Source organism: Plecotus auritus (assembly GCF_963455305.1).
Source record: "Plecotus auritus genome assembly, chromosome: 3".
NCBI lineage: Eukaryota > Metazoa > Chordata > Mammalia > Chiroptera > Vespertilionidae > Plecotus > Plecotus auritus.
The window spans coordinates 206,470,822-206,497,989 of record NC_137772.1 but is presented as its reverse complement, the minus strand read 5'-3'; the positions used below and the strand labels follow the sequence as shown (position 1 = coordinate 206,497,989).

At 45.4% G+C, this 27,168-nt stretch overlaps 1 protein-coding gene across 1 annotated transcript in view; it reads right to left on the bottom strand.

Annotated features, from left to right (window-relative positions):
* VWF (von Willebrand factor) overlaps positions 1 to 27,168 on the bottom strand; it is a 116,045-nt gene that overhangs the window by 11,109 nt on the left and 77,768 nt on the right. Inside the window, exons 32-47 of the mRNA XM_080659101.1 lie at positions 26,781 to 26,945; positions 25,834 to 25,877; positions 25,332 to 25,509; positions 21,177 to 21,397; positions 19,828 to 20,020; positions 19,291 to 19,632; positions 17,548 to 17,747; positions 12,346 to 12,448; positions 11,442 to 11,516; positions 10,103 to 10,207; positions 8,746 to 8,951; positions 7,525 to 7,674; positions 3,877 to 3,987; positions 2,948 to 3,128; positions 2,080 to 2,120; positions 1,422 to 1,538 (exon numbers count right to left, since the gene is read on the bottom strand). Of these exons, the coding sequence (XP_080515227.1) occupies positions 1,422 to 1,538; positions 2,080 to 2,120; positions 2,948 to 3,128; positions 3,877 to 3,987; positions 7,525 to 7,674; positions 8,746 to 8,951; positions 10,103 to 10,207; positions 11,442 to 11,516; positions 12,346 to 12,448; positions 17,548 to 17,747; positions 19,291 to 19,632; positions 19,828 to 20,020; positions 21,177 to 21,397; positions 25,332 to 25,509; positions 25,834 to 25,877; positions 26,781 to 26,945 (2,432 nt within the window). The remainder of the gene's footprint in view (positions 1 to 1,421; positions 1,539 to 2,079; positions 2,121 to 2,947; positions 3,129 to 3,876; positions 3,988 to 7,524; positions 7,675 to 8,745; positions 8,952 to 10,102; positions 10,208 to 11,441; positions 11,517 to 12,345; positions 12,449 to 17,547; positions 17,748 to 19,290; positions 19,633 to 19,827; positions 20,021 to 21,176; positions 21,398 to 25,331; positions 25,510 to 25,833; positions 25,878 to 26,780; positions 26,946 to 27,168) is intronic.

Here is a 27,168-nt window from a genome sequence, read left to right as displayed (position 1 = left end):
TAAAAATATGTATTTAGAACCTCTATCTAGACTGGATTTGAATGCAGTGGAGGGTACCATGCCACCTTCGGACCACCAGAGGGTGCAGTTTGAGAGCTCACAGGCTCGCCCTCCAGAAAACCTGAGGACAGCCTTGGTGTGGATTTCTTGATGCATTGATGGTAGGGTAGGTAGGTCAATGGACATCCAAGGTAAAAGGGAAGCCACAAACTCCAGACATCAGTATTTCATTCGTATTCAAGCCCAGTTCTATTCTAGGGGGTTGTTACACACACACACACACACACACACACACACACACACACACCCCTAAAACATCAACTGCATTTTTTAATAGTAAAAACCCGCTCTTAGTGGGATTCTAATTGAGGCAGGAATGTTCTCTTTAAACCATTCTATCAGAAATAGCTGTGTCTACTCCACATAAATTTATTAAGCCCCTATTCTGAGTATGACACTATGCCAAGTGCCATGAAGAACACATGCAGAACACTCTCTTGTCCTCGAGAGCATATAAAACACCCGTATGAGTGTCCCTCATCCCTGTCCCTACCCACTCCTGACATCCCCTACCCCTCTGTGCTGCTCCTCTCAGGGAGGTCTCCTCCTACAAAGGTCTCCTCCCCAGGCTCGGCCCCAGACCCCTCCTGCTGCCTTGCAAAGTTGAGGAGAGAAGCCCTCCCTGTGCACCATCTGAAAGAGCTGTTACTGTGTTCCATGCCTCTGGCTCCCAAGTAACTCCCCTGACCAAGTGTGGTCTCTAAAACAGCAGGGCCCCAGGCACAACGGGCGGTGCGAGGAAGAAGCCGAAGCATCCTCCTGAGCATTATGTCCAGCTCTGTGACGTGGGGCTGAGTCATAATGAAAACAATAAAATGCCGGCTGCCATCTCCCAAACCAGAAATGATGGTTTTACTCAGAATCCACCCTCAGGAGGGATTTCGAGCACACAGTCATCGTGACCTAGCGCAAACAGGGTGAAATATTTTAAACCACCTCAATGTCCAATAATAAACGTGTAGGTTGTGGCACATCTTTTCTAAAGAAGATTGTGTATAATCTTGCACATAGTAGGTGTCTGATAAATATTTGCTGACTAATCTTTGGTGTTCTCAAAAATTGTAGTTATGTTTTTTAAATGTTGTGTAAAAAAATACAGAACTGTAAATATGGCATCACAAGCTTTGCAAATATTGTGTTTATTTTAAACACACAAAAAGGAAGTGTTTAAAATGCACAAAACTAAACTGTAATTTCTGAGAGATGAAATGTGGATGGGTGACTTGGGCTCTCCATGACAGGTGTCAAATATTGTCCACAATCAGAAATTAAGGAACATTTATTTTAAAACCTCAGTGAGGTCCCATGGCTTGGGCCCACGAGTATTCAGCCACCCCCTAGGTCCTTGACAACCCTCTCACCTGGGGGCAGGCTGCACAGGTGGTCTTGCTGCACTCCAGCTTGAATCCCGAGATGATCCCCACCTGGGCGGTGCAGTGGCAAGTCGTGCACACGTCAATCATCATACTCGTCCCAGGCTGGAACCAGAGGCACCACAGTCAGGCCTCCCAGCACCCCGAACCCGTGACTTCCCCTCTCACCTCAGCCCCATAAACTGTTGCCTTATCGGGGGGAAGCCTCCCATAGCTGCCCTGAGCCATCACCCTGACCCTCCTGCTGTCTCCGGTGGCCCACTCCCTTCCCTGCATTCCCACCTCAAGTGTGTCAATGGTAAAAGTGAGGGCTTCCATGGCAGAGAGGGGGCTGGGCAGGGGGAGGTGGGATAGGTTGAAATGTGCACAATGACTGCAGAGCACTTCTCTGTATGTATTAGAAATGCTCAGGGGCCTGGAATACCGCCAGGAGGTGAGTGCCAGACAGGACGCCCAGGCCCTAGACAGTTAGGAAGATCTCAGAGGCCGGGCTCCAGGATGCTGAGAAACCCTCGAGGCAATGAGAGTGCACTGGGGTAGGTCTCCCGGTTTCTCTCATTTCCATGTTAGAATAAGGCCCACCCTTTCCACAGCACCCCCACTGCTGTCCCACCAACTGGCCCTGGAGAAGAAGGCAGTAGCTCACCGCAATGGTGGTGCCGTTGAGCATGCAGGCCTCCACAGGCTCTAGGGGAGAAAGAAGCACAGGCGTGAGAGTACGGAACACCCTGACCACCCCTGCCCCGCACATGGCTGATCCCTTCAGGACCTTCTCCTCCATCTGGGCCTCTCTCCTACATCTGCCTCCTCGCCGCACTCCACCTCCAGCGCTATGGATCCTACTGCCAGAGCCACAGTGGCCTCGCTTCCCCCAGGCCTGGCGAGGAGGGGCAGGCTGCCTGTTGCCTAGCACCCAGCGTGAAAAGACCCCTGAGTGTCTTGGTAGGGAAGGCACATGTTTCAGTGATTCACATGGAAGGGGAGAGTGGGAGAATCTTTGGGTTTATGAAGAATGCAATTCTACTCTGGGAACTTTAAGTCACAAGATAAAATCATACAAAGAACTCAGAGCAGGTGGTAGCGAGCGGTTTGTTCCTGTTACTGTTTGTTTGTAGTGAGGGAGGGGGTGGACATTGGAATGCCTTCCCTAGCAGAGGCAATACCATGAATAATCACAAAGGTGGTCTCTAGAGTCAGAGAAATGTAGGTCCAATCCCAGCCCTACAGCTCACTAACTCCCGTGAGCTGGTGGAAGCAGTAGCAGTCCCCGCCTCCCAGGGTTGCTGTGTCCGTGACATGAGATACAGCGGTATAAGCCATCACTGAGCACCGTGATGACCTTCAGGAAATGGTTCTATTTCTCTCATCTTATTTGCTTTGTCACAAAAGCATTAGGAATAGATGGGAAGATTTTGATCCTGCTCATTTCCCTGAGTTGCTAAGAAAGCAAAGAATTCAGGAGCCCTTCCTAGAAATCCAGCCCAGAAGGTGGGTCCCTGGACAGGGTGCCTTACCACAGTGGCAGGTGGGGCAGCATTCTGAGCTTGCACAGCTCAGCTGGAAGCCCACGGGGCAGGTAGGGACATCCAACTGGGGGCAGGAGACATTCCTCTGTTGCACAAAGACCTCCTCCTTCACTCGGACACACTCATTGATGAGGCAGGGGTTCTCCGGGGAAGCCCAGTGAGAGCCAACCTGTGGTTAGAACACAAAGTCCCATGAGGAGTGCACTGTTCCCTCAGGGAACTGGTCTGGGCCCTAGAAGCATGCCCTGGGTTAACATCTCGGTCCCACCCACCGGGTAAAGCCCAACATGGCAATACGCTACAGCAAGCATGTTAAACTCAAAGGCTAACAGGGGCCAAATAAACAAGGCATGCGGCCTGTGGGCCGCGAGTTTGACATGCTTGCGCTACAGCCATGGTTACAGAAATAGCTCCAAGACTTAGGGAACAGAATAGTGTTTGCTTCTCTGGCATAGACATGTGTACAATGGAACTCATGAAGAGGTCAGGGTCGGTATAGACTGAATAGCACCTGCCAGGGTCGATGTAGGACTGAATAGCACCTGCAGCCTGTGGGTTTGGTGGGGTGGCAGGCCCATGGTACATGCAGGGTGGTGAGGCCATCCCTACACCAACCACTCAGGGGAAGCAAGACCTCAGATTCACTGGCAACAGTAGGACATAAATTCCCCAGGCGTTCCCGGAACTCTTAGGGAGGAAATTGAGCTTCTCCCAAAATTAATGAAATGGGAAGCCTGAGGCCATCTTAACTAGTTCCTACGGGGCAAGGTAACCCAGTTGATGCCTGGATAACACCAGCAGCTAATTAACCTCCTACAAGAAAGGCAAAGGGCAGGGGATGAGCTCTGATTTTATAGGTGATCCAAGGCCAGCACTAAACCACAGAATAGACAACCCATCCTGAGGCCCCAACCTACATCCTTCCAGTACGACTGGGAGTCCCCCCGTGGCGAGCCAATCACCACCTCACAGGCAGATGGCAGGCACCTTCCACAGCATTCGCCTTCTTGTAGGACATAAGTGAAGCCCTGAAAAAAACACAATGAGCAGAGAGAGAAGTCAGGCAAGCAGCAGAGACACTGGTATACTTATCTGCTCCACAGGTGTACTGAGCCCGGGGAAAGACCCCAGGACTGGGCTTTATCTTGAAACTCTGTCCCTAAAAGAAAAGGAATGCTTGCAACTGTTCAGGATGGGTGAGGAGGCCAGGCCTGCTTTGCACACTCACACACAGGACCAAGCCAGAAGATGCACACAGCTGGTGCCTCTCTCTGGGGGAACACAAGCACTCTAGAGACTTGGATCAACATCATACCATCTCCATGGGGCCCACTTACATCCTGACCCATGTCACAGAGGTGCCCAGTGAGTTGTCCCCAGTGTTTTATCATCTGAGATTCTAATAATTTATTATGCATCTATGACATACTAGGTACTTTGGAGAAGCCAACAAATTAGAATGATATAATCTAGACACCCTCCACTACAAGGCAAAATATACAAGCTGCCATAAAAGACTCAGGGGGCACAAAAGAGAGTCATCAATACCTTCAGGGACCCAGCGTCACTGGTACGCCTCTCTAAGAGTGCCGAGTGACCTGGATTGATGTGTTCTTCCTGTTTTCTGCTGCCTCCCAATATGGGAAGACACACTGTTGATACTATGAATGACTACTAGGACAGATGCCTTGCTCCCAAAACCCCACCAACTTCTCATGCTCAGGTTCTCCTAGTCATGTCTCCAAATTTCCGGACTGCCATCTTTTTGAGATCCCCCTCCACCTCCAGCATCCCCATTTTCCTGCTGCACAACCAGGGTACATCCAATATTCTCATCTCTCTTTCTTTCCCCATACCCCTCTAAATCCTCTACCTTATATCTGTTCAAAATATACATCACAGACCCTTCTTCTTACTCTCTTCTCCATCCTGTTTTCATTGGTTTCTCAATTAAGAATGGAAATAAGCAGGTCTAATATCTAGCCAATCCAAAGACAGATGCCAATGAAAAAAAAAAATAGACTCCTAATATATTTAGCAGCACAATCCTTTAAACACAGTTAACATTGCTGAAATGGTGGTGAGAAGTGTGGAGCACTGGTCCCTTGTTTCTTTGCTGGATCAGACTGGCCCTTAAAATGCTGGCATTGCGAGTGTATTAGCCTCACAGAAGGGGCCCTGGGCTAGGAGTCAAGACAACCCAGTTCTACTGGCTTTAAATGAGCTGCAGTGCTATGGCCAACCTCATTCCCTGTGCTAGTTTCTGCTTTCTATTTGATAAGTGGGAAGAACAGCCTTGCCTCTTCTTCCTTCGGGAGGAGCATCATGAGGATGAATACAATATAATGCATTACATTCAGTTCCTTGGACACAGTTCCTAACACCATGATTTAGTCTGATTCTGGAATCTAAAAGTGGGGAATCAGGTGGTCATAAGCCTTCAAAGAAAATTTTCTCTAAAGTTTATACGACGGAGGGGAAATTCCTTTTGCCATCAACATGGAAGCAAGGCCATAGGTATGTAGGCACAGCTATAATATTCTCTGGGAAGCCAGCCTGCCCTTTGCTTACTCTACATAATTTTTCTGACATGAACAGTAGAAAACTATGGAGGTGGTTGAGGAAGTATATTTCTTCAGACTGTGGCTTCAGAAAGAAAGAATCAGAGGGTGATGATTCTTTGTTTGTTTTTGTATCTATTTTTGTCACAATCTAGACAACAAATGAATTCTGGTAAGTGAGCCCGAATGTCTCTGAAGTCAGACCAGAGCCAATACCTTCCTCTTTGAAGAATGAAGTCTGAAACGATCACAATTCACTGACGCTCCCACCTCAACTCAAGACATCATACAGACCAAAGCCCAACCTCCCACATGCCTTCAGCTTTAACTAAACCATAGACCTCCTTCTCCTCCCTACAAGGTGTGAACATTTAGTCTTTAAGACAGGTCACTCAATTCTCTACAGCAATCATCTGGTCAAGAGTTTTAGAAATGTTTCCTCCTTCACCTGATCTCTGAACCCATTTTCTTTTTGAAACTGCCTCCAGCACCACAGCCTCTGGTTTCTGCCATATAATCTGCACTCTCCCCAACAGCTGACTGGACTAGACTGGGGACTGGACAGAAGATCCAATCCATGGGATGAGCTGAGCCCATCAATTTTCTCCTTGAAAAGTCAATCTATTGAACACAAAAACTGAACAAGTCACACTGGACAGGGATGGCCCTGGATCTGAAAAATCATGTTGAGTTGAAGCCAGATGCAATAAAGCCATGTGAAAGTAAAATTTATGAGAAAGCAAAACTTCTTCCCAGAGGAAGTTGACCTGCAATGCAGAACTGGAGCAGATGGGCAAAGAGAAGCAGAGACAGGGGTGGGGCTCATAGGACACGGGAGAGAAATGTTGTATGACAACTTATATATCCTGTACTTCATTCCTGAGAGTTTTACTTTGGCTAACTTGAATAGATTCTGTTTTTTTGCAACCAAAACTCCCTACTGAAACACAAAACATATTGGGTGCCATATATAAATGGCCTCTAAACAGTACTCTCTTTACTTGATAGCAGGTTATTCTGATAGCCTCCATGGCCTATGGGAGGAGATGGAGACCAACAGGTTTCCAAAACTTAGCATTCCCATAAGACACACCTGGATACCATAGCATCATCCTCTCTCAAAGTTGCCTAGCAACTCTGCTCCTCCTCAGTACATCATTGCAGGTAGCGCAGCAGATGAGCTGAATGGACTCCCTATTTCTGGATTTACTCATAGTTCCTCCCTTTCATCATCAAGCCATACATTTCCAAAACAGCATCAAGAGCACTGTCTTCTCTGCTGTTAACATTTACAGAAGCAACCACAAGATGTGTTACTCTTTTTTTATCATCATTATCTACTGATAATACTGCAGTAATAATAAAAATAGCATTAAACCAGCAAGCAGAATTTGACCCCCAATTCTCCCTGCACAGGATTGCTTCACTTATCTAGGGTCTTATTAATCTTAAATGTTCAAGAAGAGTCCCCCAAAATACAGAGAAACTTTGGGGGTAAACTACAATGAGAATTTAAAACTGATTGGGGAAGACTAATCATATTTTCTATACCTCAAATTATAAACACAGTCTGAAAAATCACCAATCTATGTGGAAACACTATAGGACATTAAAACTGGAACAATCTCAGAAAATTCAGAACATTTATCTGTTCTAGAGTTAGCCTAAGGTAATGTCTGAGGAGGGAAGAGATAGAAAAAAAATCAAGTCCTCTTTTCTAGGCATTTAATTCACACCTCTTCTCAAACCAACTACATAGCCCTCTGGACTCAAGACCATAAAACATACATGTCCATTAGGCAAAGATTACCTGAATCACAGAAGGATGACAATGCAATCCTTTCTTGGTGCTTCTTTCTTTCCCCAGCTCACCTCCCCTCCCCCATCATCCTGGTCTTGAACGAGAGTTTACTAAGGGGGCTTTTTGCCTCTTCCTGTGACGCCCTCCCCTATTTCCATACCCTGAGTGCTCCATTCAGTGCCTAGTCTCTCTGTGCATCTTACCAACTGGCAGCTTTCTTCACAGGGCTTCTGAGAGCACTGAGCCACACGCAGGCCCATCACAGCATCCTCCATGTCGGTGCAGGTGCAAATATCACATCCCTCCTCCCAGAGCTGGCCAATAGGGTAGACAGTGCCTCGGTGGACACACACCTGTAGACACAAGGTTTCTGTGAGTGAACTAATTCAGTTCATTTAAACAAGAGGTTAGAAAGCATCTACTATGTGTTGGAAGTTGCTCTAGGTTGCTCTGAGAATACAGCAATAAATAAAACAACATGGTCTCTACCCACATGCAGGGATGCTTATAGAGCAGATTTTAATAAGCATGAAATCTGGACCTGCTCCTGCTCCTCCAGAACCTGGGTACTTAGAATCCTTGAGCTGGAAGATAATCCAGAAGGGACCAGAGGTCTAGAGCATTCCAGGCAAATGAATGTGTGCTCTAGCCCTAATAGACTCCAAGGAAAGGTAACTGCGACTTCTCTTTGGCATTCAATGCAGGACTCACCCTCGATAGTTCAGCAGCTGTAACTCTTCTCAGATCTTCCTACTGTAATTATGGTTCATCTCAAGTTCTGCCAATTAATTATCTTTCATGATAACTCTTCTTGGTTGATCTCTTCCCTATGACTGCTATGTGCATTTAATATCTGTACCATCTATTGATACTTTATTGTATTCAATTTATAGACTATTGTCTTATATATACTAGCAAGACCATAAGTTGACTACATCTTATATTTCTCCCATAATACCTAATATAGTACCAGTTCTGGTAGAACACAGTAGTTGCTCAGTAATTTTTGGATGGATGGAAGAAAGGAAGGAAGGAAGGAAGGAAGAAAGGAAGGAAGGAAGGAAGGAAGGAAGGAAGGAGGGAAGAAAGGAAGGAAGGATGAATGAATTGATAGCAATTAACAAGTGAGTCAACTATTAACTCATCTGTAAATAATCTATGCCTTCATATTATTTCCTTAGCTAATCTAAGGAAATATCTTTAAAGGCCAGACCATGTCTTATACCTTGTTTGTAACCTCAGCACTGAGCCATAGTAGGTTCTCTATAAATACCTCCTGAGCTAACTAAATTCCCATTAGGCTGAGATAGAATATTGACTGCTCACCCACCAGCCATATAGCATTTGGTTTGGACAGGAGGGCAAATCTTCCATGAGAAGCAGATGTTTGGCCATCATCCCAGCCACAGCTGAGCAGCCCCTACCTTGTCAGGAAGGCAGGTGATTGTGGTGCAGCCACAGTCATTGGTGACGGCCGATGACAAGTACCCCAGAGGGCAGGTCACCGTAGAGTTGACACAGTTACAAGCACACTCATACTCATCACAGCACTGGGTCTTCCGAAGGGTCAGTGTCCGGTGTGGGGGACAGGAGGGTGGGGACTCCCTTCTGCACTCCTCCTTCCTGCAGGCTGAGGAGCAGAAAGGTGACACCCTAGTCCTGCCACACTGGGCATTAAAATCAATCAGGGTTTGTAAGTATTCAGCTATTAAATAAGAACCCAACGGATTCTAGGCCAGAGGATTAAATCAGAAATGCACATGAGCCCAGTTCAGGGGCTGTGGGGTATTCAATCATTCTCAAAAGAAGTTAGTCTTCAGAAAATGTGAACATCAATCAAAAGGAGAAATGTGAAACTAGGAATTTTAATGGAGAAGAAGCAAAGACTATTCAGTCCCCCTCTACCACCTTCTCATGCACATTTGGATGGGGTAAGGTCCTTCCAGCTATTGATTCTCAGAGGCATCAGATATAGAATCCCTAAGACTCAGATAGGCCTTGGATGCCATTAGCTGGTAAGCATTTTTATATGCTGGTAGCTTATGTGATCCTATCCCCACCTCAGTCCCTAGAACAATATCCTACAGTTTCAGGTCCTCTAAGAAGGTTGAATGAGAGAATGACGGCAATCAGTCAAACCCACAATGTTTTATAAATGCCAAATCCTATCCTGTGTCCTTTGCCTATTCACAGCCTCCTTCAAATACAAGGTGTCCTCTCACCCTCGAGGTCTTACATCTAGGAGCTCAAGAGAGATTCTAAATCAACAAGATAAGAACTCTGCTTGACTTAAAGTGGGTATTCTCAGTATCTAAATACAGAACTCAGTTTCTTGACACATCTTACTTTAGTACAACCTTATGCTTAAATTATAGTATTTAGAGATTAGATAATAAAACATACAAAGGGGAGAAAACTGTACATCTGTTTGGGAATAAGGTCCAATGATGAGGACAAACCAAGGAAACTTTTCCTCCCCTCAATGGTGTGTGGGAAGATGGGAGTAAATAAAGATTAGGTCTGGAGACTTCTTCATCTCAGACCCAATTACCTCATAATACAGCTCAATGGGGACATGCCTGTGGCTGTGCCCACTCCCAGGACACCTTCAGCATCATGCAGCTGGGAAGATTCTTAGAGGATTCAATCCAGGGGTGACCTTGACCCCTCTGTAGTAGACATCCCCAACCCCACTCGAATCAGCTAACTAGAATACAGGACACCTTCCCCAGGCCAAGAGAGAGTGGCCGCACTACCACCTCCTCTCCATGGAGGCTTTACCGCAAGTGAAGTTGGGTCTGCACTCCCCGGGATTGGTCAATGTGGGCTGGAGGCCACCTTCACAGCGAGGCACCGGGGGCAGGTCACAGCTCTCTGAGTCACACACTAAGGGACAGAAAAAAAAGACATCCACTCAGAGTTTAGCAAGGTTATTCTTGTATTACCTGTGATTGGCACCCTATATTCCTATTCATGCAGACTTCTGTTAGGTAGATGGTGATTATGAGATAAAGGTAGAGATACAGATAGAGGTAGAAGTGGAGGGGGGAGATAGATAGATGATAGGTAGGTAGGTATGTTGATTGATTGATTGATTGATGATAGGTAGGTAGATAGATAGATAGATAGATAGATAGATGATAGATAGATCCAGATCATACAATAAGCTCATATTGATTATGTTGTCATCAGCTAGGACTTTCAGGTCACAGCCAAGTCACTTGAACCCTCTAGACTTCTGTTTCAAATTCTGCAAAGTGGGAACTCTACCTCATAGAGTCAGTCTAAGGATGTCATGAAATAATGAAGGCAACATGCCTGGAACATTGTAGAAGCCTAAAAGGTCTACAAAATGAGGGACTTTAACTAAATGATCTCCCAGTTCTGTCTACTATTAACATTCTCAGATCTACTTTACACAAGCTGTTCTCAAGTCAGATCTCCCTGCCCATAGGACTTCTATGTGTCCCTGATCAATTTCATCAGCATAAAAAAAATTCTTAGATTATTCCATTCTTTTGTAGATCCTTGCACTGCCCTTGATCTCTTTGCTTACCCTGTAAGATCTGCATCACTGCAAATTTTACAATTAATAAACACACTGGACAAGACAGAGATGGGCATTGGAGGTTTCCTGTCATGTTAAACCTAATTTCATCAGCTCTGGATTCATTTACTTATAGCATTATTCAGCCCATTATTCACTATGCAGTTCGAAAGCCAATAATGAAACCCTTTGACAAATAACTTGCTGAAATCAAGGTGCCCTGTGTATGGCCTTCTCCACATCTAAGATCCTCAGAAAGGAAAAAGAAAATGGGCTGCTTTGGCCTAACTTTCTCTTCCGTCAATTTCTGAACACTTTCCCCCACCAGTGGTTACCCCATTCTTTAATTAATGCTTTCAAATCTGACATTTAATGATTTACTACAGAATTTCTCTAGGCAGGAAATCCTATTTTTTAGAGGTTACTTTTTCCATTATTTGGAAAATCCAGTCAGCTCTTGCCCACCTCCTTCTGCACACCCTGTGCCTAAGACCATATGTCTCTTACAGTGCCCACATCATTCACTTGGGGCTGGGCCTTGGGCCCTGGAGAATGCCCAAGGTGGGCACATACCACATTCATATTCTGGGCAGCACTGGTCTGCATTCTGGTGGAGGCGAGCCACTTCACACGGGCCACATGTGGGAGCTGGAAAAGAATGCCACAGAAGTCAGAGAAATAAACAGTGGTACATCCTGGAGCAGGATCTAAAATATGGCAGACTCTCAAAGAAGGTGAAGAGAGCAGCCAAAGAATATAAATATACTTAGCCCATGGGCACAGACACGGAGCAGTGAAAGCCAGGGGAGGGGTGGCAGGGGCTGGGTGGAGGTGGGCAAAGGTGGGGAGGATGGAGGACATCTGTAATAGTGTCAACAATCTATATATGTAAAAGGCTAATATGCAAAGTGTCCCCTTGGGAGTTTGATCAGGAGACCAGGAGTTTAATCGCTCGCTATGATGTGCGCTGACCATCAGGGGGCAGCACAGAATGAAGGAAGGCCCCAGCCAGCAGCCAGCAGCTGGGAAAGGGAAGCCCCGGCCGGCAGCTGGAAGGAAGGCCCCAGCCCGCAGCCAGAAGGCCCCAATTGGCCCTGATCACCAGTCAGGCCTAGGGACCCTACCCGTGCACAAATTTCGTGCACCAGGTATCTAGTAATATATATATGGCAGACTATCATCCACAGAAACTAACGCAGGCCTTACATGGGAGGCCATGAGGTATCAGGCTGTGGGATTTCTGAGAATGAGGCTGTTGACCTCTGAATGTGCTCTCCAGGAGACTCTAGTCTGAGGGCCAAGGTGGGGCAGGGTTAAGCTCTGAGAGAAGCTATTCCAGGTGTAGGACAAGGGGAACCCCAGCCCAGAGAGGTAAGGAAGGGTGGTCTGGCCTGGGAAACAGGCCAGGCCCAGGAAATCCACATGTGGATATGGTGGCTGCAGGGCCTGGAGGTAGCCCCAGAGAGAATGAACTCACCTCTGGCCGTGGGGCAGGGGTGTGAGGTGCAGTTGACCTTCCGCCCACTGAGACACATGCAGATCAGGCAGGGCTGGTGGTCCGGGACCCAGGTTTCCAGGAACTGAGAGAAAACGAGGTTCAGAAGGGGTGCAGGACATTAGGGCAGAAAGCCCTGGAGTAAACAGAAGTCAGTTCCCCCACCTTCACTGGAGCCTTGTCACAAGGATATTTTTATTATTATCTCCACTTATCAAACGAGAAAGTTGAGGCACTTGCAGTTCTAGGGTCGAGCCAGCAGAGGTAGGGTTTGAACCCTGAATCCACCCTTTTAACAACATGTTCCGCTGCCTCCCAATAATAATTAGCATTAGATATGTTCGAGATATTTTTCCTAGGGACTTTATGTTTATTTACTTTATATTCCTTATCATAACCCTATCAGGCAAGTACTATTATTATCTTCATGTATAAATGATGAAATTGAGTCACAGAGAAGGAACATGACCAGGTGGCACACCCAGGATTTGAACCTGGCATTCTGGCCCCAGACACCACGTGTTCTACACCTGCTACTCACAGGCAGTCACAGTGCCTGACACTGCTGGGGCTGTGGGAGTGACAGACATTGGATAAATACAGTCAACTTGAGGAAATAAGATCATGCAGGAAAAGTTGCATGAGATAAATGAAGTGTGAAACATCCACACTGTGGAATACTACTCCGCCATAAATAGTCTAAATACTACTCAGACTATCGAAGTACAAAACACACACAGGTGAATCTCAACAGTGTTATGCTGAGTGAAAGAAGCCAGGCCAAAAAGTAGTATATACTACATGATTCCATTTATATAAAATTCCAGAAAATATAAACAAATCTATAGTGACAGAAAGCAGACCAATGGTTGCCTGGGGATGGGAGCTGGGGGTCAGGGGACGTATTAAAAGGGGCCCAAGGAAACCTTGGGGGTTGATGAAAATGTCCCTTGTCCTGGTTGTGGTGGTGGTTTTACAGGAGTACGCACGTGTCAAAACTCACTAAACTGTACACTTTATTAGCTGCTGTTTATTATATGTAAACTATATCTCAATAAAGCTATTTTTAAAATGAAAAATAAAAGGGCCACAGGAGGGCAAAGAAGAGCAGTTCACTAGGGCTGGGGCCCTCAGAAGTGCCTGTGAAGGGTGGGAGGTGGAGTGGGGTGGGGGGAGCAGGGGGAGGAAAAAGAATTCTGGGTGTGGAACAGAGGGGAGAATGTCCTGTGGGTCAGCGGGCAATTGTAGAGGCCTTCCCTGCCCACTTGAGGAGCTTGAGCTTAAGTTGGTGGGCAATGGGGCAGCCCTGGAGCTTTATAAGCAGGACCCTGCTTCCCAGGAAGAGTGTTAAATAAGGGCCAACATGGTGAGGGTAGCAGGACTGAGAGGGGGGGACTAGGAATAGGAAACCAAAAAAAGAGGTTGCAGGGGCTGCTATTGAAGTGTTTCTGGGGGCCAGGAAGACACAGAGAGGGGCCCTGGGTGCTGGCCTCAGAGGTGGGAGCAGAGAGACCAGGCAGAGGGGCTGGGGTGGGGAAGCATTGCTCATTCCCTCAGGCCTCTGGGTGATGCCAAGAAACGGCAAATGGTGTTGGGGGGGGAGGGGTGGTATTTCAACTTTTAAATGGCAAAAATGGTGAAATAAGAAGAGGGTTATAGTTTTTATGTGTTTTGAGGGATTTTTCTCTCTCTCTCTTTTTCAATACTTCATTGATTTTTTTACAGAGAGGAAGGAAGAGGAACAGAGAGCCAGAAACATCGATCAGCTGCCTCCTGCACACCCCCCACCGGGGATGTGCCCACAACCAAGGTACAGACTGGAATCGAACCCGGGACCCTTCAGTCCGCAGGCCAACGCTCTATCCACCAAGCCAAACCAGTCAGGGCGATTTTCCTCTCTTTTAAAGGAGGCTTTTTAAAGAGCCTGTTTTTGTGGACTTCAGATATCTAAATTGAAGAATAAATAATGCTACAACTATCCTGAGAGTGGGCAACACCACAACAGATGACCAAATGCAGGTGCTAAAGCTCCTCCTCCAGGGATTTTTATTTTCCCAGTCAGCTTTAAGGAGGTCTGCCTGAGACAGGAGACAGAATCTTGAGCCCCTGGAAAAGCCCTTTCTGGCTAACACTAAGCTTTTAAAAACCGCCCACGGCCAGCTATATAGGGGCATAACATGCCGGGTTATGCAGCGCGTGGGCCAGCAGATGGCGCCCCTGCATCAGCACAGGCCAACTCCAGGCAGCCCTGTCTCACCCCCCAGGTTCCAAGGCCAGGATGTGACAATTACTGAGACAGGAGAACAGGTATGAGAGCTAGCTGGAGTTAAAAATTTCGATGACAAAAGAATGGCCCACAGAGAATTCGGCAAGGGAACCTAGAAGTCTTCAAAGCCCAAGGTCACAGAAGGAATACAAGCCCACAGCTGAGAAGATGCAAATGAACAGTTTAGGTTACAGAACACCAGAGATCAGAGAGAAAGGGAGGCTCCAGGCAGTGGCGCTAGGCTTCTGGGTGATGGAGGCAGTTCTTGCTGAGCTGAGCTGAGCTGAGCTGAGCTGAAGCAGTGCTTGCCCTGCACAGCACCCCGTTCCCCAACACGGAGAGAGGGACAGCCAGCACGGCTATGGATCCCTTCTGAGCCGGCAACAAAGACTCCCATCTTTACAGTGCACTTTGTAAACTAAACAAGAGCTATGGAAACTGGTAAATATTTTGCCCTTCCGATGTTACCACAAGAGGTTTATACCCTGGTTTATTTCCCTGAAGGAAAAAAATTCTGGCCTTCATTTTTCATTTTAAAAAATTTCATTTAATGGAAATATTTTTCATATTAGATTTTTTTGTTCTTAACTCTACTTTGAAAGTAAAAGCTGCAATTGCAGGTGGCTGGATAAGATACTTGTTTTCATCTGTGTAAGCTGTAGTATTTTCCGAAATAACTAAAACTGGCTGTGTTCCCTTCCTAGTTTTAATTAATTCATTTTATGTTACTTGATTTTAAAATATTTTTATAAGACGGTTTCTATGTCAAAAATAGTGCACTATTTGGAAGCATTCTTTATACCAGGTGAATGCATATTCCCGATGTGTTGCATTGAAGATGAGGGAGCGGTGAAAGGGAAACAGGGTCAGAGAGGAGTGGAGAAAAGAGGGGTAGAGACACTAACATAAAATTCACAAGCTTCCTGCTTTCAGCCCCCTGCAGACAGCTGATGGCCCCGGAGCCAGAAACACTTTGCAAACTTGAGCTGACTTCTCATCAGGATGTGAAGGAAGGGAGTAGAGATCACATCTGCCTCCCTCTGCGAGTATATTACCACCAGCAGCAAAACCAGTCTGCAATTACCACTAGGTGCTAGCCCCACCTTTGAGTGGTACACATCCCTGGAGCCCAGCAGGAGTGCAGGAGTTGTGCAAAGCAGGGAGAGCAGTGTAAGGTTTGTCAGCTTGTTTGGAGAATACTGTGGTACAGGAAGTTCCTTAAATTGGCAAGTTGAAATATAGCAGTAGAGTATGACTGGGCTTCCCTCTGAGTTTATCTGTCCCACAGTGAAAATAAATGGGATAGAGCCCAGCAACAAGACAGAGCAGGTGGAGCCACCCAAGTAACAGCCTAATGGATGCCCGTGCTGACATGAACTCCCAGTTAGCTCAGAGTTTAGCTCAGGGTTCTGATGAGATCAATGGCAGGCTAGGACACTATGGGATGACCTGGTGTAGTGAATAGGAATGCCAGTTTTATCACCTTGTGCCATCTGAGCCTGTTTCCTCTTCCATTCAGTGGGACATATAATGACATTTCTACAGAGCTTTGGGGAGAATCAAATAAAACAGTCCATTTCCTGGCTTACAGTGTCAGGGGAGAACAGTGTAGTTACTGGAATTGTTGCTTTCATCATTCCCCAGTTTGGTTAGCTGGCCTTACCAGGAGCTCTCCTGGCAGTCATTAAACATAGTGGCAAGTCACCAAACTCTATCACTTAGTGATAAAGCCCTCCTTGGTGATGACAGAGATGTTAGGTTTGGGGATCAGCACATGATCATAGAACACATTCTCCTTTGCTAGAAGCCAAATGTATTCCTCCCTCTACCATGCTCTGTAGTATCACTGTCAGGGATGAAGGACAGAACCACAGCACACACTCACATGTGCACAGACACACACTGCCCCAGATCCGACAAACACACATATTGTCAACTTTGAAGAGATACGACTGTCATCTTAGGAAGGGGAGGATCCTTTCAAAATGTATCAATAATTCCTAAAGGGCTAAAAGAATTGATGACTTCCACACAAATCAACCCCCCCCCCCAAAAAAAAGACCTAGTAAAAGGGCAATTTTGTATATTGGAACAAGCAAGTTCTCTGGAGTCAGACATAGCTTCAAATTCTGAGTCCAACACCCAGCTCCATAACTTACAAATTGTGTCCATGGGCAGTGCCCTAAGCTAAGCCTTAGTTTTCTCATAGATGTTTTGTATTTATAAGATGATGCTAGATATCCAGTGTGTTTTTAGAATCCTAGTCCAAGAGACTAGTCCTAGTCCACATGCACACACACACACACACACACACGCATACACGCACACATGCTCACACATTCACTCATCCACCACACATACAAGTTCCACGGTCAGATAAGTTTGATAAGTGAAAACCCTCTTAAATACTTGCCACACATTAGTACATTAAAAACTCTAAATAGCCCTACAATAAAGAAACCTATTTAACTTGTCTAGCTGGTGTTCTTTAAATGTTCTAGACCACAGGTAACTGTTAATATCCTATAAAACACACCTTTGAAAATTTTTGAGATAATGAATAGATAGTGGTTAGTACAATGCAAGGTATATAATATATCATCATAATGGTAGGCATCACCATATAAAATATTCTTTTTTTATCCTCTCTTGGGTTCCTATAGCATCTATTTACATAAATATAATGATGAAAAGTAGTAGTAGCAATAGTAGTAGCACAGCTAATATATGACAGAGTCAAGATATGAACCAAGATCTAACTCAAAAGCCACTATGTCATACTGCTCCCCTCGCCTCAATGACCCCCTTAAGAGTCAACCCCTACTGCTAAAGTTAGAAGGGGCCAATCACTGGTGAACACTTCTTACTGAACCCAGAGAGAAGCAGCCCCATGGGAGGTGAAAGACCAGGGCTCCTACCTGGTGCCGGACTCCATCCTCACCGACACACTGGGTGCAGGCCTCCTCGGGGACACAGCTATCTTCCAGCATGACTTGGTGTGAGGGGCAGAAGCAACCTTCTGAGGGATGGTTCCCACAGGAACTTGAATTGCCCTCACAGTGCCGGGGGCAGCCATGCTCACAGTGGTTGTACACCAGGGATGGTGGGCAAGACATAGCTGCAGATGGAGAAGAAGGTCACTCTGGATGGCTCACACCCACCAGAGGGAAACAGAGGCACCCAGAATAAAGACTACATTTCCCAACTTCCCTTGCAACTAAGCGTAGTCATGTGACAAAGCTTTGACCTATGAATGGAAGAAGTGTAGACTCCTATAGCAGCCTCCAGGAATCTTTAAAAAAAAAACAAACAAAAAAAAAACTATGTATACCCTTTTTCCCTTTTCCATCCTTCACCCATTCTGCTTCTTGGAACTTAGATATGATAACTAGAGCATCATCTTAAACTATGAGGAAAACCCACATCCAAGTGAGAGTGAGCAAAAAGTTAGAATCCAGTTTGAGGCCCAGAAAGAGCTGGAGCCACCTCCCTCTGATCACTGTGTGACAGAGAATTTTATTTCTCTGTTACTTGCAGCCAAATTTAATCATAACTGGTTATATGAACCTGTGTGGCCTTAGGAAGTATTATGGTTATTTCTTTTTAATACATTTACCAGTATATTTAATGCTTACAAACTCCTCTTAAAATGAAGTAAGGAATCTACAGCTATGATGAATTGCCTTGGGAGAGAAGCTACAAGGTGATTTATTCCTCCCACCCTGGCCCTGCTCAGCCCCTTTCTTAGGTTCTCATGGTGCCAAGGCAGAGAAATTCTCCAAGGATTTTGAGCATCAAGGATTTTCCTATGCACAATAAATAGTCAGTAGGTAGACCAAAAAATTAGCTAAGCAGAGAAGGTGATATGGGTAACTCAGAAACTAACATTTGCCCTTTGATCTGCAGGCAGGTGGAAAGGAGGCCGTACCATCCACATGCACTCAGAAAACCAGAGCTCAAAGGAACCTAGGGGTTGTCTAGTCCAACTGTCTCATTCTAAGATGCAGAAACTGGTGCCCATCACCAGCTGAGCTGCGACTAGGATGCCCAAGTCCTCCAGCCCCATGTAAGAGCTGCTGACAGCTGTATAATTATAAACTCGTAAACCCTGAGACTCCAAGATGTTTGTACATATTGATTTCTCTACCCCTTTCCCCCCACCAATTAAGAGTACGGGATTATATTAGATCGAGTCCAAATAGGGAAGCTGACCTTGAAGGGGAGATATCTACTCTGTGGCATCTGTAACTAAGAAAATTCTTGGTATTCAAATGGCAAAATTCCACTCACACTCCAAAATTCTGCTCAGGCATGGCCTACTCTGGGAAACTTTGCTAAAGCTTGGTGGAACTTTAAATTCAAAATGACTGATTATTCTGTACTTTGCTGGTGCCTGTCTGTGCCTAACACATTAAAATCACATTTGTCTGAACACTAAAATACTAATAGAAATGATCGTGTTTTCATTTACATAGAAATTCAACACTCGAATTACTTATACATCTCCCACCTTCTTTGATACTAACTGAAATCCTAGATCAGAAGAAATGCGGGATTTTGATCCTCATTACCCAGATAAAGAATCCGAGTACCAGAGAAGTTGAACAAGCCCACAATTAGTTGGTATTCACAAATTTTAGGGGATACATATAGATACTCACCACAAAAGTCAGCTGTCCTCCAGTCAACACAGACCCCATTAGTCCGACAGAGGTGGGCATAAGAGGCGATCACCTCACACACTTGCTCTGGGTGGCAACTGTCCTGCTGGCACATGGCATAAAATGTGGCTGGAGCAAAGACCTTGTGGCACTCAGCAAACAGTGCCGAGAGGAGGACCTGGCAGTGGGGGGTGCTGGAGATGGAACACTCCTCCTCGGGAATAGGTTGGCACGTCCTCCCCGGCTGCTGCACAGTCCAATCCTGGACAAGCCTTTTCCAGTCTGTGGTGACCGTTCCATCCCTCAGCATGAAGTCATTGGCCCCATTTTCATCACAGATCCCTAGAGAAACAAGGAAAGACAAGGTTGGTGGCTGTGGGTGCCAGCATATTGATGCCAGAGACCTGGCCATTCTCCATCCCCACCAGCATCGGAAACTTGCTACTGGACACAGAAATACAAGCATCCAAGAGTCCTGAGAGTAGAGCAAGGAAGGTTTATAAATATAAAAGGAGGGAGAGTTCAAGATGTTCTTACCACAGAGACCATACATCTTTGAAGCAAAGGTCTTGGGGCTGAGTTGCAGCTGGAACTCGTTGTTTTGTGGAGTGAATGTGAAGATGTGGCCAAGAGGATTGAATCTGATCTCATACATGATGGCACCATAGATGTTGACTTCCATGTCCCCACCCATGTAAGGGACAGAGACCAGAATCCCATTTACCCCCACCTGCCCAAAGAAGAAAATAACCCATCAGTTGTCACAGCAATAAGGAATCCTAAAATTTCACTCTTAGCTTCTTCCTGAAGTTACTAGGAGTCTCCAATATTCACCACACCCAATTCCAGGGTTATCCACAAACCCTGATGTTTATCAGCAGCTCTTCTAAAATAAAGGAGTTTTGAAGAGCTTGGCAGGAGAACAGACTATTATAATACTGCACAGAGACCCATGAACCTGGAACCTGAAAGCCCAGCAGTTGAAGCACCTTGAACCTTGGGTCTCTGTGTGCTCCACACGGGAGGACAACCCCTTCAGGATAGGCTAGGAAAGTTGCCATTTTGCCAGCTCATCAGTGTCTCCAGGAACAACTAACAGGACTATTTTAAGCCTTTTTTTTTTTTTTTTTTTTGGTGGGAGAGAGTCATTAGGAGCTCTTTGGAGGCCCCATCACACAGCATATCAAACATGTTCAATATATTCACAATATTATTTTTGCTGTAAATGTTTTGGAAGGATTTTTCTCCTTTCTAATTTTAAAATTTTGGCTGTGAGTTATTCATTTAATATATGACTAGCTATGATTTTTCAGCAATTGCTGCACATATTCAAGAATTCTTGCAAAATGAGATCTAACCTATAAGTTGTTTTCACATAATGAAATATTTATGATTTCTAAATGAACAAGTAAAGAAATTGTCATAACATAACCTTTAGTAAGCATTTAACCAAACATTTATTTAAATCGGTTTTGCAGTTTTCTTTTTGAATTTTGAAGCCATACATTTTCTTGAGGCACTACATATTTCCAAATGCCCTAATTTAGGCACTAAATAGTTTCTTTTGGAAAGCTAACAAGCCTGAGGCACTGGGCTCATAATGCCTGCTGGGTAAACAGTACTGCTGTCAACCCCAATTTTCTACCAGTGCCAGAATCTGGCACTACTTTCACAATTTAATGCTACCTAAAGTTGGTACCAAATCTGGGCCCAGAACAACATGAAATCACACCAAAACAAGGGAGATGGCAAGAAGCCCCTCCAAAGAAGGTGGTACTCTGCTAGTTAGGCAGAAGACTACGTCTCTAATAGGAGTGCCAGCTAAAACCAACTGCCACCATGTTCATGTGGCTGCCTTGCCATGGAACCCACAAAAGTCACCTCACCTCCATGTCGCTGTGGAGCTCAACCGAGAGGCCATTATGTTTCACCTCAATGGACTTCATGCACGCCTGCCTCGCCCCAGGGCTGCATGCACCGTTATGGAGAATCAGCTCCAGGTCCTGCTCCTTGTTTTGAAATAGAACATACGAACAGCTGCCCGTCAGCTTGAAATTCTGCCCATCAAAGGTCACAATGTGCCGGGTAGAGCTGCCCATGCACACACCTGGAAAGGGGACAGCAAATGAGGGATGTGCCATTATCCAAACTCCCATCCACACAAAGAGGCAGTGATACCAAAGTGCACACAGATAAACAGAGTTGAGAGCTGAACAGGCCCTTTGAAGTCCTATAGTTTCATTTCCTCCTTTTTACAGATTAGGAATCTGAGATTCTGAGAGGTAGAGTGCCTCAGGTAAGTAACACATGGTCATTAAATCTTTTCCTAGAGAAAGCTTACAAGAACAAGCAGTATATTTTTTAAAAATGTGGCAAATTATAGAACCATATTTCAAAAAAAAACTAAACACATTATAACGTGTGAAGTAAATGCTCCACTCTGCCTTGGCCCAAGAAACAAAGTTAAGTTCTAGGGGTGTTATGACTCATTGAAATCATGAGGAGCTAAGCAAAGCATGAGCTCACGATCTCACTGTAAAGAAAGTTCACCTAAAAACACGTGTGTCCTTTCAGCTGCCAAGTGACTAACGGTACAAGTGGCCATGTTGACTTGATCCCTTAAGAGATCGCACACGAGAAATACTTCCGAAGCCAAAACAAATGGTTGGGTCTCAGCACTCCCTCATTTGCCACTCATTCACTCATGTAATCAACAAATTCTCAAGGTTCCTATTACAACACCACTTGTGAATACTAATCATCCTGCATCTAGGTAAGAGGATTCCGTGAAAATCCCCCCATGGAAGGCACCACTGCCATACATGATTTGAAAGCTAACTGTGGACCTAGATGAAGTTCGAGGTGAGCTTCCCAGACAAACTATGATCACTTCTATGGTGGTGGGTAAATAAAAGCCCAAGAAAGAACTTAGAGGCAGTTTAGTGAGTCAGTGAGGCTACACTAACGTCCCTCACTCCCAGACAGGCAATCTTCACCTGCAGGAGAGACCTGTACACCAAGACAGCACAGCCACTGACAGATGGTGGATCTGGATGTACCATCGGTCAGAGCTGAGCAGCCTCTCCAAGAACTTCTTCCACTCAAATTCCCCTAAGTCCCTGAGCAGCCAGGTATTTCCAAATGCCTCTACTGAATGCTCCTGGCCTGTTGATATCCATGCTGCAAGGGATCCCAAATACTCCAGCTATGAATATTGTCGAGGAATCCAACCCCAGCTTCTAGGAGAATGTAGTAAGTCACAAGGGAAAGAAACTGTGTGAGCTCACACTTGGCAAGTGAATGAGAATGGCTCTGCCCACCATAAGCGCCCTCCAAAAACATAGGAAGAGCCCTGGCCAGTGTGCCCAGTGGTTAGAGTGTTGGCCTTGCACCAAAAGATCACGGTTAATTTGCACACCTGGGTTGCAAATTCAATCCCTAGCCCCAGTCAGGGTGCATGTAGGAGGCAACCAATGATGTGTCTCTCTCACATCGCTTCTCTCTCTCTCTCTCTCTCTCTCTCTCTCTCTCTCTCTCTTTTTCTCTCTCTCTCTCTCTTCCTTCTCCCTCCCTTACTCCCTTCTACTCTATCTAAAATCAGTGGAAAAATATCCTCAGGTGAGGATTAACAAAAACAAACAAACAGGGGAGAAGCCAAGATGGCGGCATAGGTAAACACCTAAACTGCTGCCTCGCACAACAATTTCAAAACTACAACTAAAAGACAAAACGGACATCATCCAGAACCACAGGAAGGCTGGCTGAGTGGAAATTCTACAACTAGAAGGAAAGAAAAGCACACTGAGACTCAGAGGAGCTGCAGGAAGCAGAGGTACTGAGATGCGCAAACAAAGAGGACTGGCAACTGTGTGCGCGGCTGGCTTTCTCAAGCGGGAGGGAGACAAAAGCTCCCAACTGAGCTGAACTCCAGTTTCTGGCGAGACTCTGGGAACCCAGACCCATACAGGGTGAAACTGGACTGTCAGGAAAGAGAAAAGCACACTGAAACTCAGAGGAACTGCGGAAGGCAGAGGTACCGAGGCACACGCGCAGAGAGGGCGGGCAACTGAGTGCACAGCTGGCTTTCTCAAGCGGGAGGGAGAGAAAAGCTCCCGACTGCACTGAATTCCAGTTCTGGGCGAGACTCTGGGGACCCAGACTCATTCGGGGAGAAACTGGACTGTCTGGCAGTGGGTGGAACTTGAGGGTGGCTTTCTCTCAGAGGTGTTTGCAGCAATTACCACGGGACACTGAGACACGGGGGCCTATTAGAGCAGGGCTGACAGGAAGCCAATGCTGTCTGCTCCAACCTGAGACTCCACCCCATCCAGGCTGAGCACAGAGGCTTTTGCAAGTCTTGTCTCATAAGGGTGTCTCCAGCACAGAAGTTCTCCCATCATAGACACAGCTGATCCTCACAGCCAATTGGCCTGGAGGTCAATTCCTCCCAGTGGTACCAATAACAATCAAGGTTTAACTACAACAAGACTGTGCACACAGCCCACAAAGGGGTACACCAAGAGTGTCTGCCTCAGGTAACTGGAAAGGCTGAGCCACTGGGCCCTATAGGACACCTAGCACACAAAGCCACTCTATCAACTCAGGGAAGCAACCAAAATGCAGAGACAAAGAAACAGATCACAAATGAAAGAAATGGAGAAAAGCAAACTACTGGATATGGAGTTCAAAACTACGGTTATAAGGTTTTTCAAGAATTTTCTAGAAAAGGCCAATAAATTTAGTGATAACTTCGAGGATATGAAAAAGGACCAATCAGAAATTAAGCATACACTGACTGAAATAAAAAATATTATACAGAGATCTAACAGCAGACTAGAGGATCACAAGAATCAAGTCAAATATTTGAAATACAAAGAAGCAAAAAACACTCAACTGGAAAAGCAAAAAGAAAAAAGAATCCAAAAATATGAAGATAGTATAAGGAGCCTCTGGGACAACTTCAAGCTTACCAACATCAGAATTATGGGGGTGCCAAAAGAAGAGAGAGAGGAAGATACTGAAAACCTATTTGAAGAAATAATGACTGAAAACTTCCCCCACCTGGTGAAAGAAATAGACTTACAAATCCAGGAAGTGCAGAGAACCCCAAACAAAAGGAATCCAAAGAGGACCACACCAAGACACATCATAATTAAAATGCCAAGAGCAAAAGACAGAGAATATTAAAAGCAGCAAGAGAAAAACAGTTAGTTACCTACAAGGGAGCACCCATACGATTGTCAGCTGATTTCTCAACAGAAACTATGCAGGCCAAACGGGAGTGGCAAGAAATATTCAAAGTGATGAATAGCAAGAACCTACAACCAAGATTACTCTACCTAGCAAAGCTATCATTCAGAATTGAAGGGCAGATAAAGAGCTTCACAGATAAGAAAAAGCTAAAGGAGTTCATCACCACCAAACTAGTATTATATGAAATGCTGAAAGGTATTCTTTAAGAGGAGGAAGAAGTAAAAGGTAAAGATAAAAATTATGAACAACAAATACATATTTATCAAACAAGTGAATCTAAAAATCACGTGAATAAAAAAATCTGATGAACAGAATAAACTGGTGAATATAATAGAATCAGGGGCATAGAAAGGGAGTGGACTGACAATTTTCAGGGGGAAAGGGGTGTGGGGGATGCGGGAAGAGACTGGACAAAAATCATACACCTATGGATGAGGACAGTGGGGGAGGGGGTAAGGGCAGAGGGTGGGGTGGGAACCGGGTGGAGGGGAGCTATGGGGGAAAAAAGAGAAACAATTGTAATAATCTGAACAATAAAGATTTATTAAATTAAAAAACAAACAAACAAACAAATAAAAACAAAGACACAGGAAGAGAACAGGGATCCCTGGGACTGAATGAAAACCTGTCCAGAGAATATGATAGGGTGTGAACATGGGTAAAGGTAGCACTGTGCATGCCTGTGGTGAGAAGAGAGGGTGCTTAGCTTCTGGTCTACCTTTCTGCACAGCCCAGCTAAAAGCACTGCCCCTTTAACACTGTCTATGCTGGAGAAGCAAAGGACTCACAGGGGCAGGTCCAGCGGCAGCCACAGGTCTCTTCTATTCTGACAGGGGACTGGCTGTTGGGGCACAAAGGCCTTGGTTCCCGATCACAGTTGACCCGATGACTATTCAGCAAGGTCTGGCCATCTGGCAGGCACGTCACTGTGTGGCACTGGTCTGGCAAGGTCCAGACATCCCCAGGCTGCAAAAGAAAGAACCAGATTTAGGCAGAACATAGGATGAGGTGCTCCAACTCTAAGCCCATCTACCAGGCCAAGACCCCTCTGAGGACATAGAGACTAAAACCTGGACATAGGCCTAAATGGCAAGGAGACAGGAGACAGAATACAAGATTCATAGGTGGACCTATCCCCTGCCCCAATAAAGAAAACAAACAGAATGTAATATAATGGTAAGAAAGAGAACTGGACCAAGACCATAGGGAAAGAGAAGTGTACAAGGAGGAACAAGGACCCAAAATATATATTTCTGATTTTTCTTTCAAGGTCAACAAAGGGGAACTTACCCTCTTCTCATTTCCATCCTCATCCATGCAAACTCTAACATACCCTGAAACAGACACAAACCAGATCTGAGTTCCCAACCATCACCCAGGAAGTCTAAGCTATTCACGATGTCTGTATGGGCTACCTGGGCTAGTTCTTGAAGTTGACTTAACTCTGAAAATAATCTGAATGGGTTTAACAGTGAGGATGTGGGTATACCTGGTAAGAGGTGGGCATCCCATGATTCTTCAGGTGGGCTTTGTGGTTATTTCTAATTGTGATGATAGCAATAGTGACAATACAGCAATAACTATGGTTCATAAAGCTTTTTCAAAGTCAGTATCTCCTTTCCCTCTTCCATAAATCAGTGCCAGTGGGGGAGTAGGGAGGAAATGAGGCAAGATCCTCAACACTTGAAAGGGAATTTGAAAATTTCTACCAGTAGGAAAGGGCGATAATTCTGTAGTAGGTTTTGACTCGCCATTAATTACATTAGGAACACATATTAAATCAGGTCAAATAAATCACATGTGGTTAAAAGAAGGTTTCTAATCTTAAATCAACTTAAACTATGGTATTTTGATATTAGATTCTATGTTACTGTGTTTCTAAAGGCCCATGTATTCATGGGAGAGTGGGCATGAGGAAGAAGACCATGATCTACAAGATGCTGAGGTTTCCTGTTCTATTTTCTACTTCTTTATCTAAGATGCCTGTGCACAACTGAGCATGGGCTTTTTCTGCTAAAGTTTGGATGGGCAGTTTGGAAATAGCTGTCTGGTAGCCCCTTGGAGATTCATAGTACACACTTTTTATGAGTAGAAACTTAAAGGTCCTGGTCTATATAACAATCTTCCTTCAAGACCAAAATCTTGTGCGTGAGCACCCTCAGGTCTCTGAAATGGGCATTGTTGCTTTTGTTTTTACTTTTTGAGAGTGGGGGGAAGAAAGATATTACCAGACTCACCAGAACACAGCTTGTGGAGGAAGGAATTGCCCAGGGTGACCATAGTAGGGAGGTCTTCAATGCGCTGGAGCTTCACCACGTTGGAGCTGGCGTCTGGACCTGCTAAGATCCTCAACTGGGCTGGGTCATACTGATCCCCGATTCCGATAGGGAACACTGTCACTCCTAAGTGAGCAGAGGAATAAGAAAGGGTCTCTGCCAACCTGCTTTGGTCAGGTGGGCACAAAGTGGACTGGCCTGAAGCTACACCCTGTATCTGTATAGAGCCTCATGTTTTCCAGACTGGACATTCACAGGTGGCCATGAGAGGACTTAGCGCCATTCCACTCACCTGGCCCTCCCTCAGCACCACACCACCTGTCCGGGCTCACATTATGTTGATATTCAC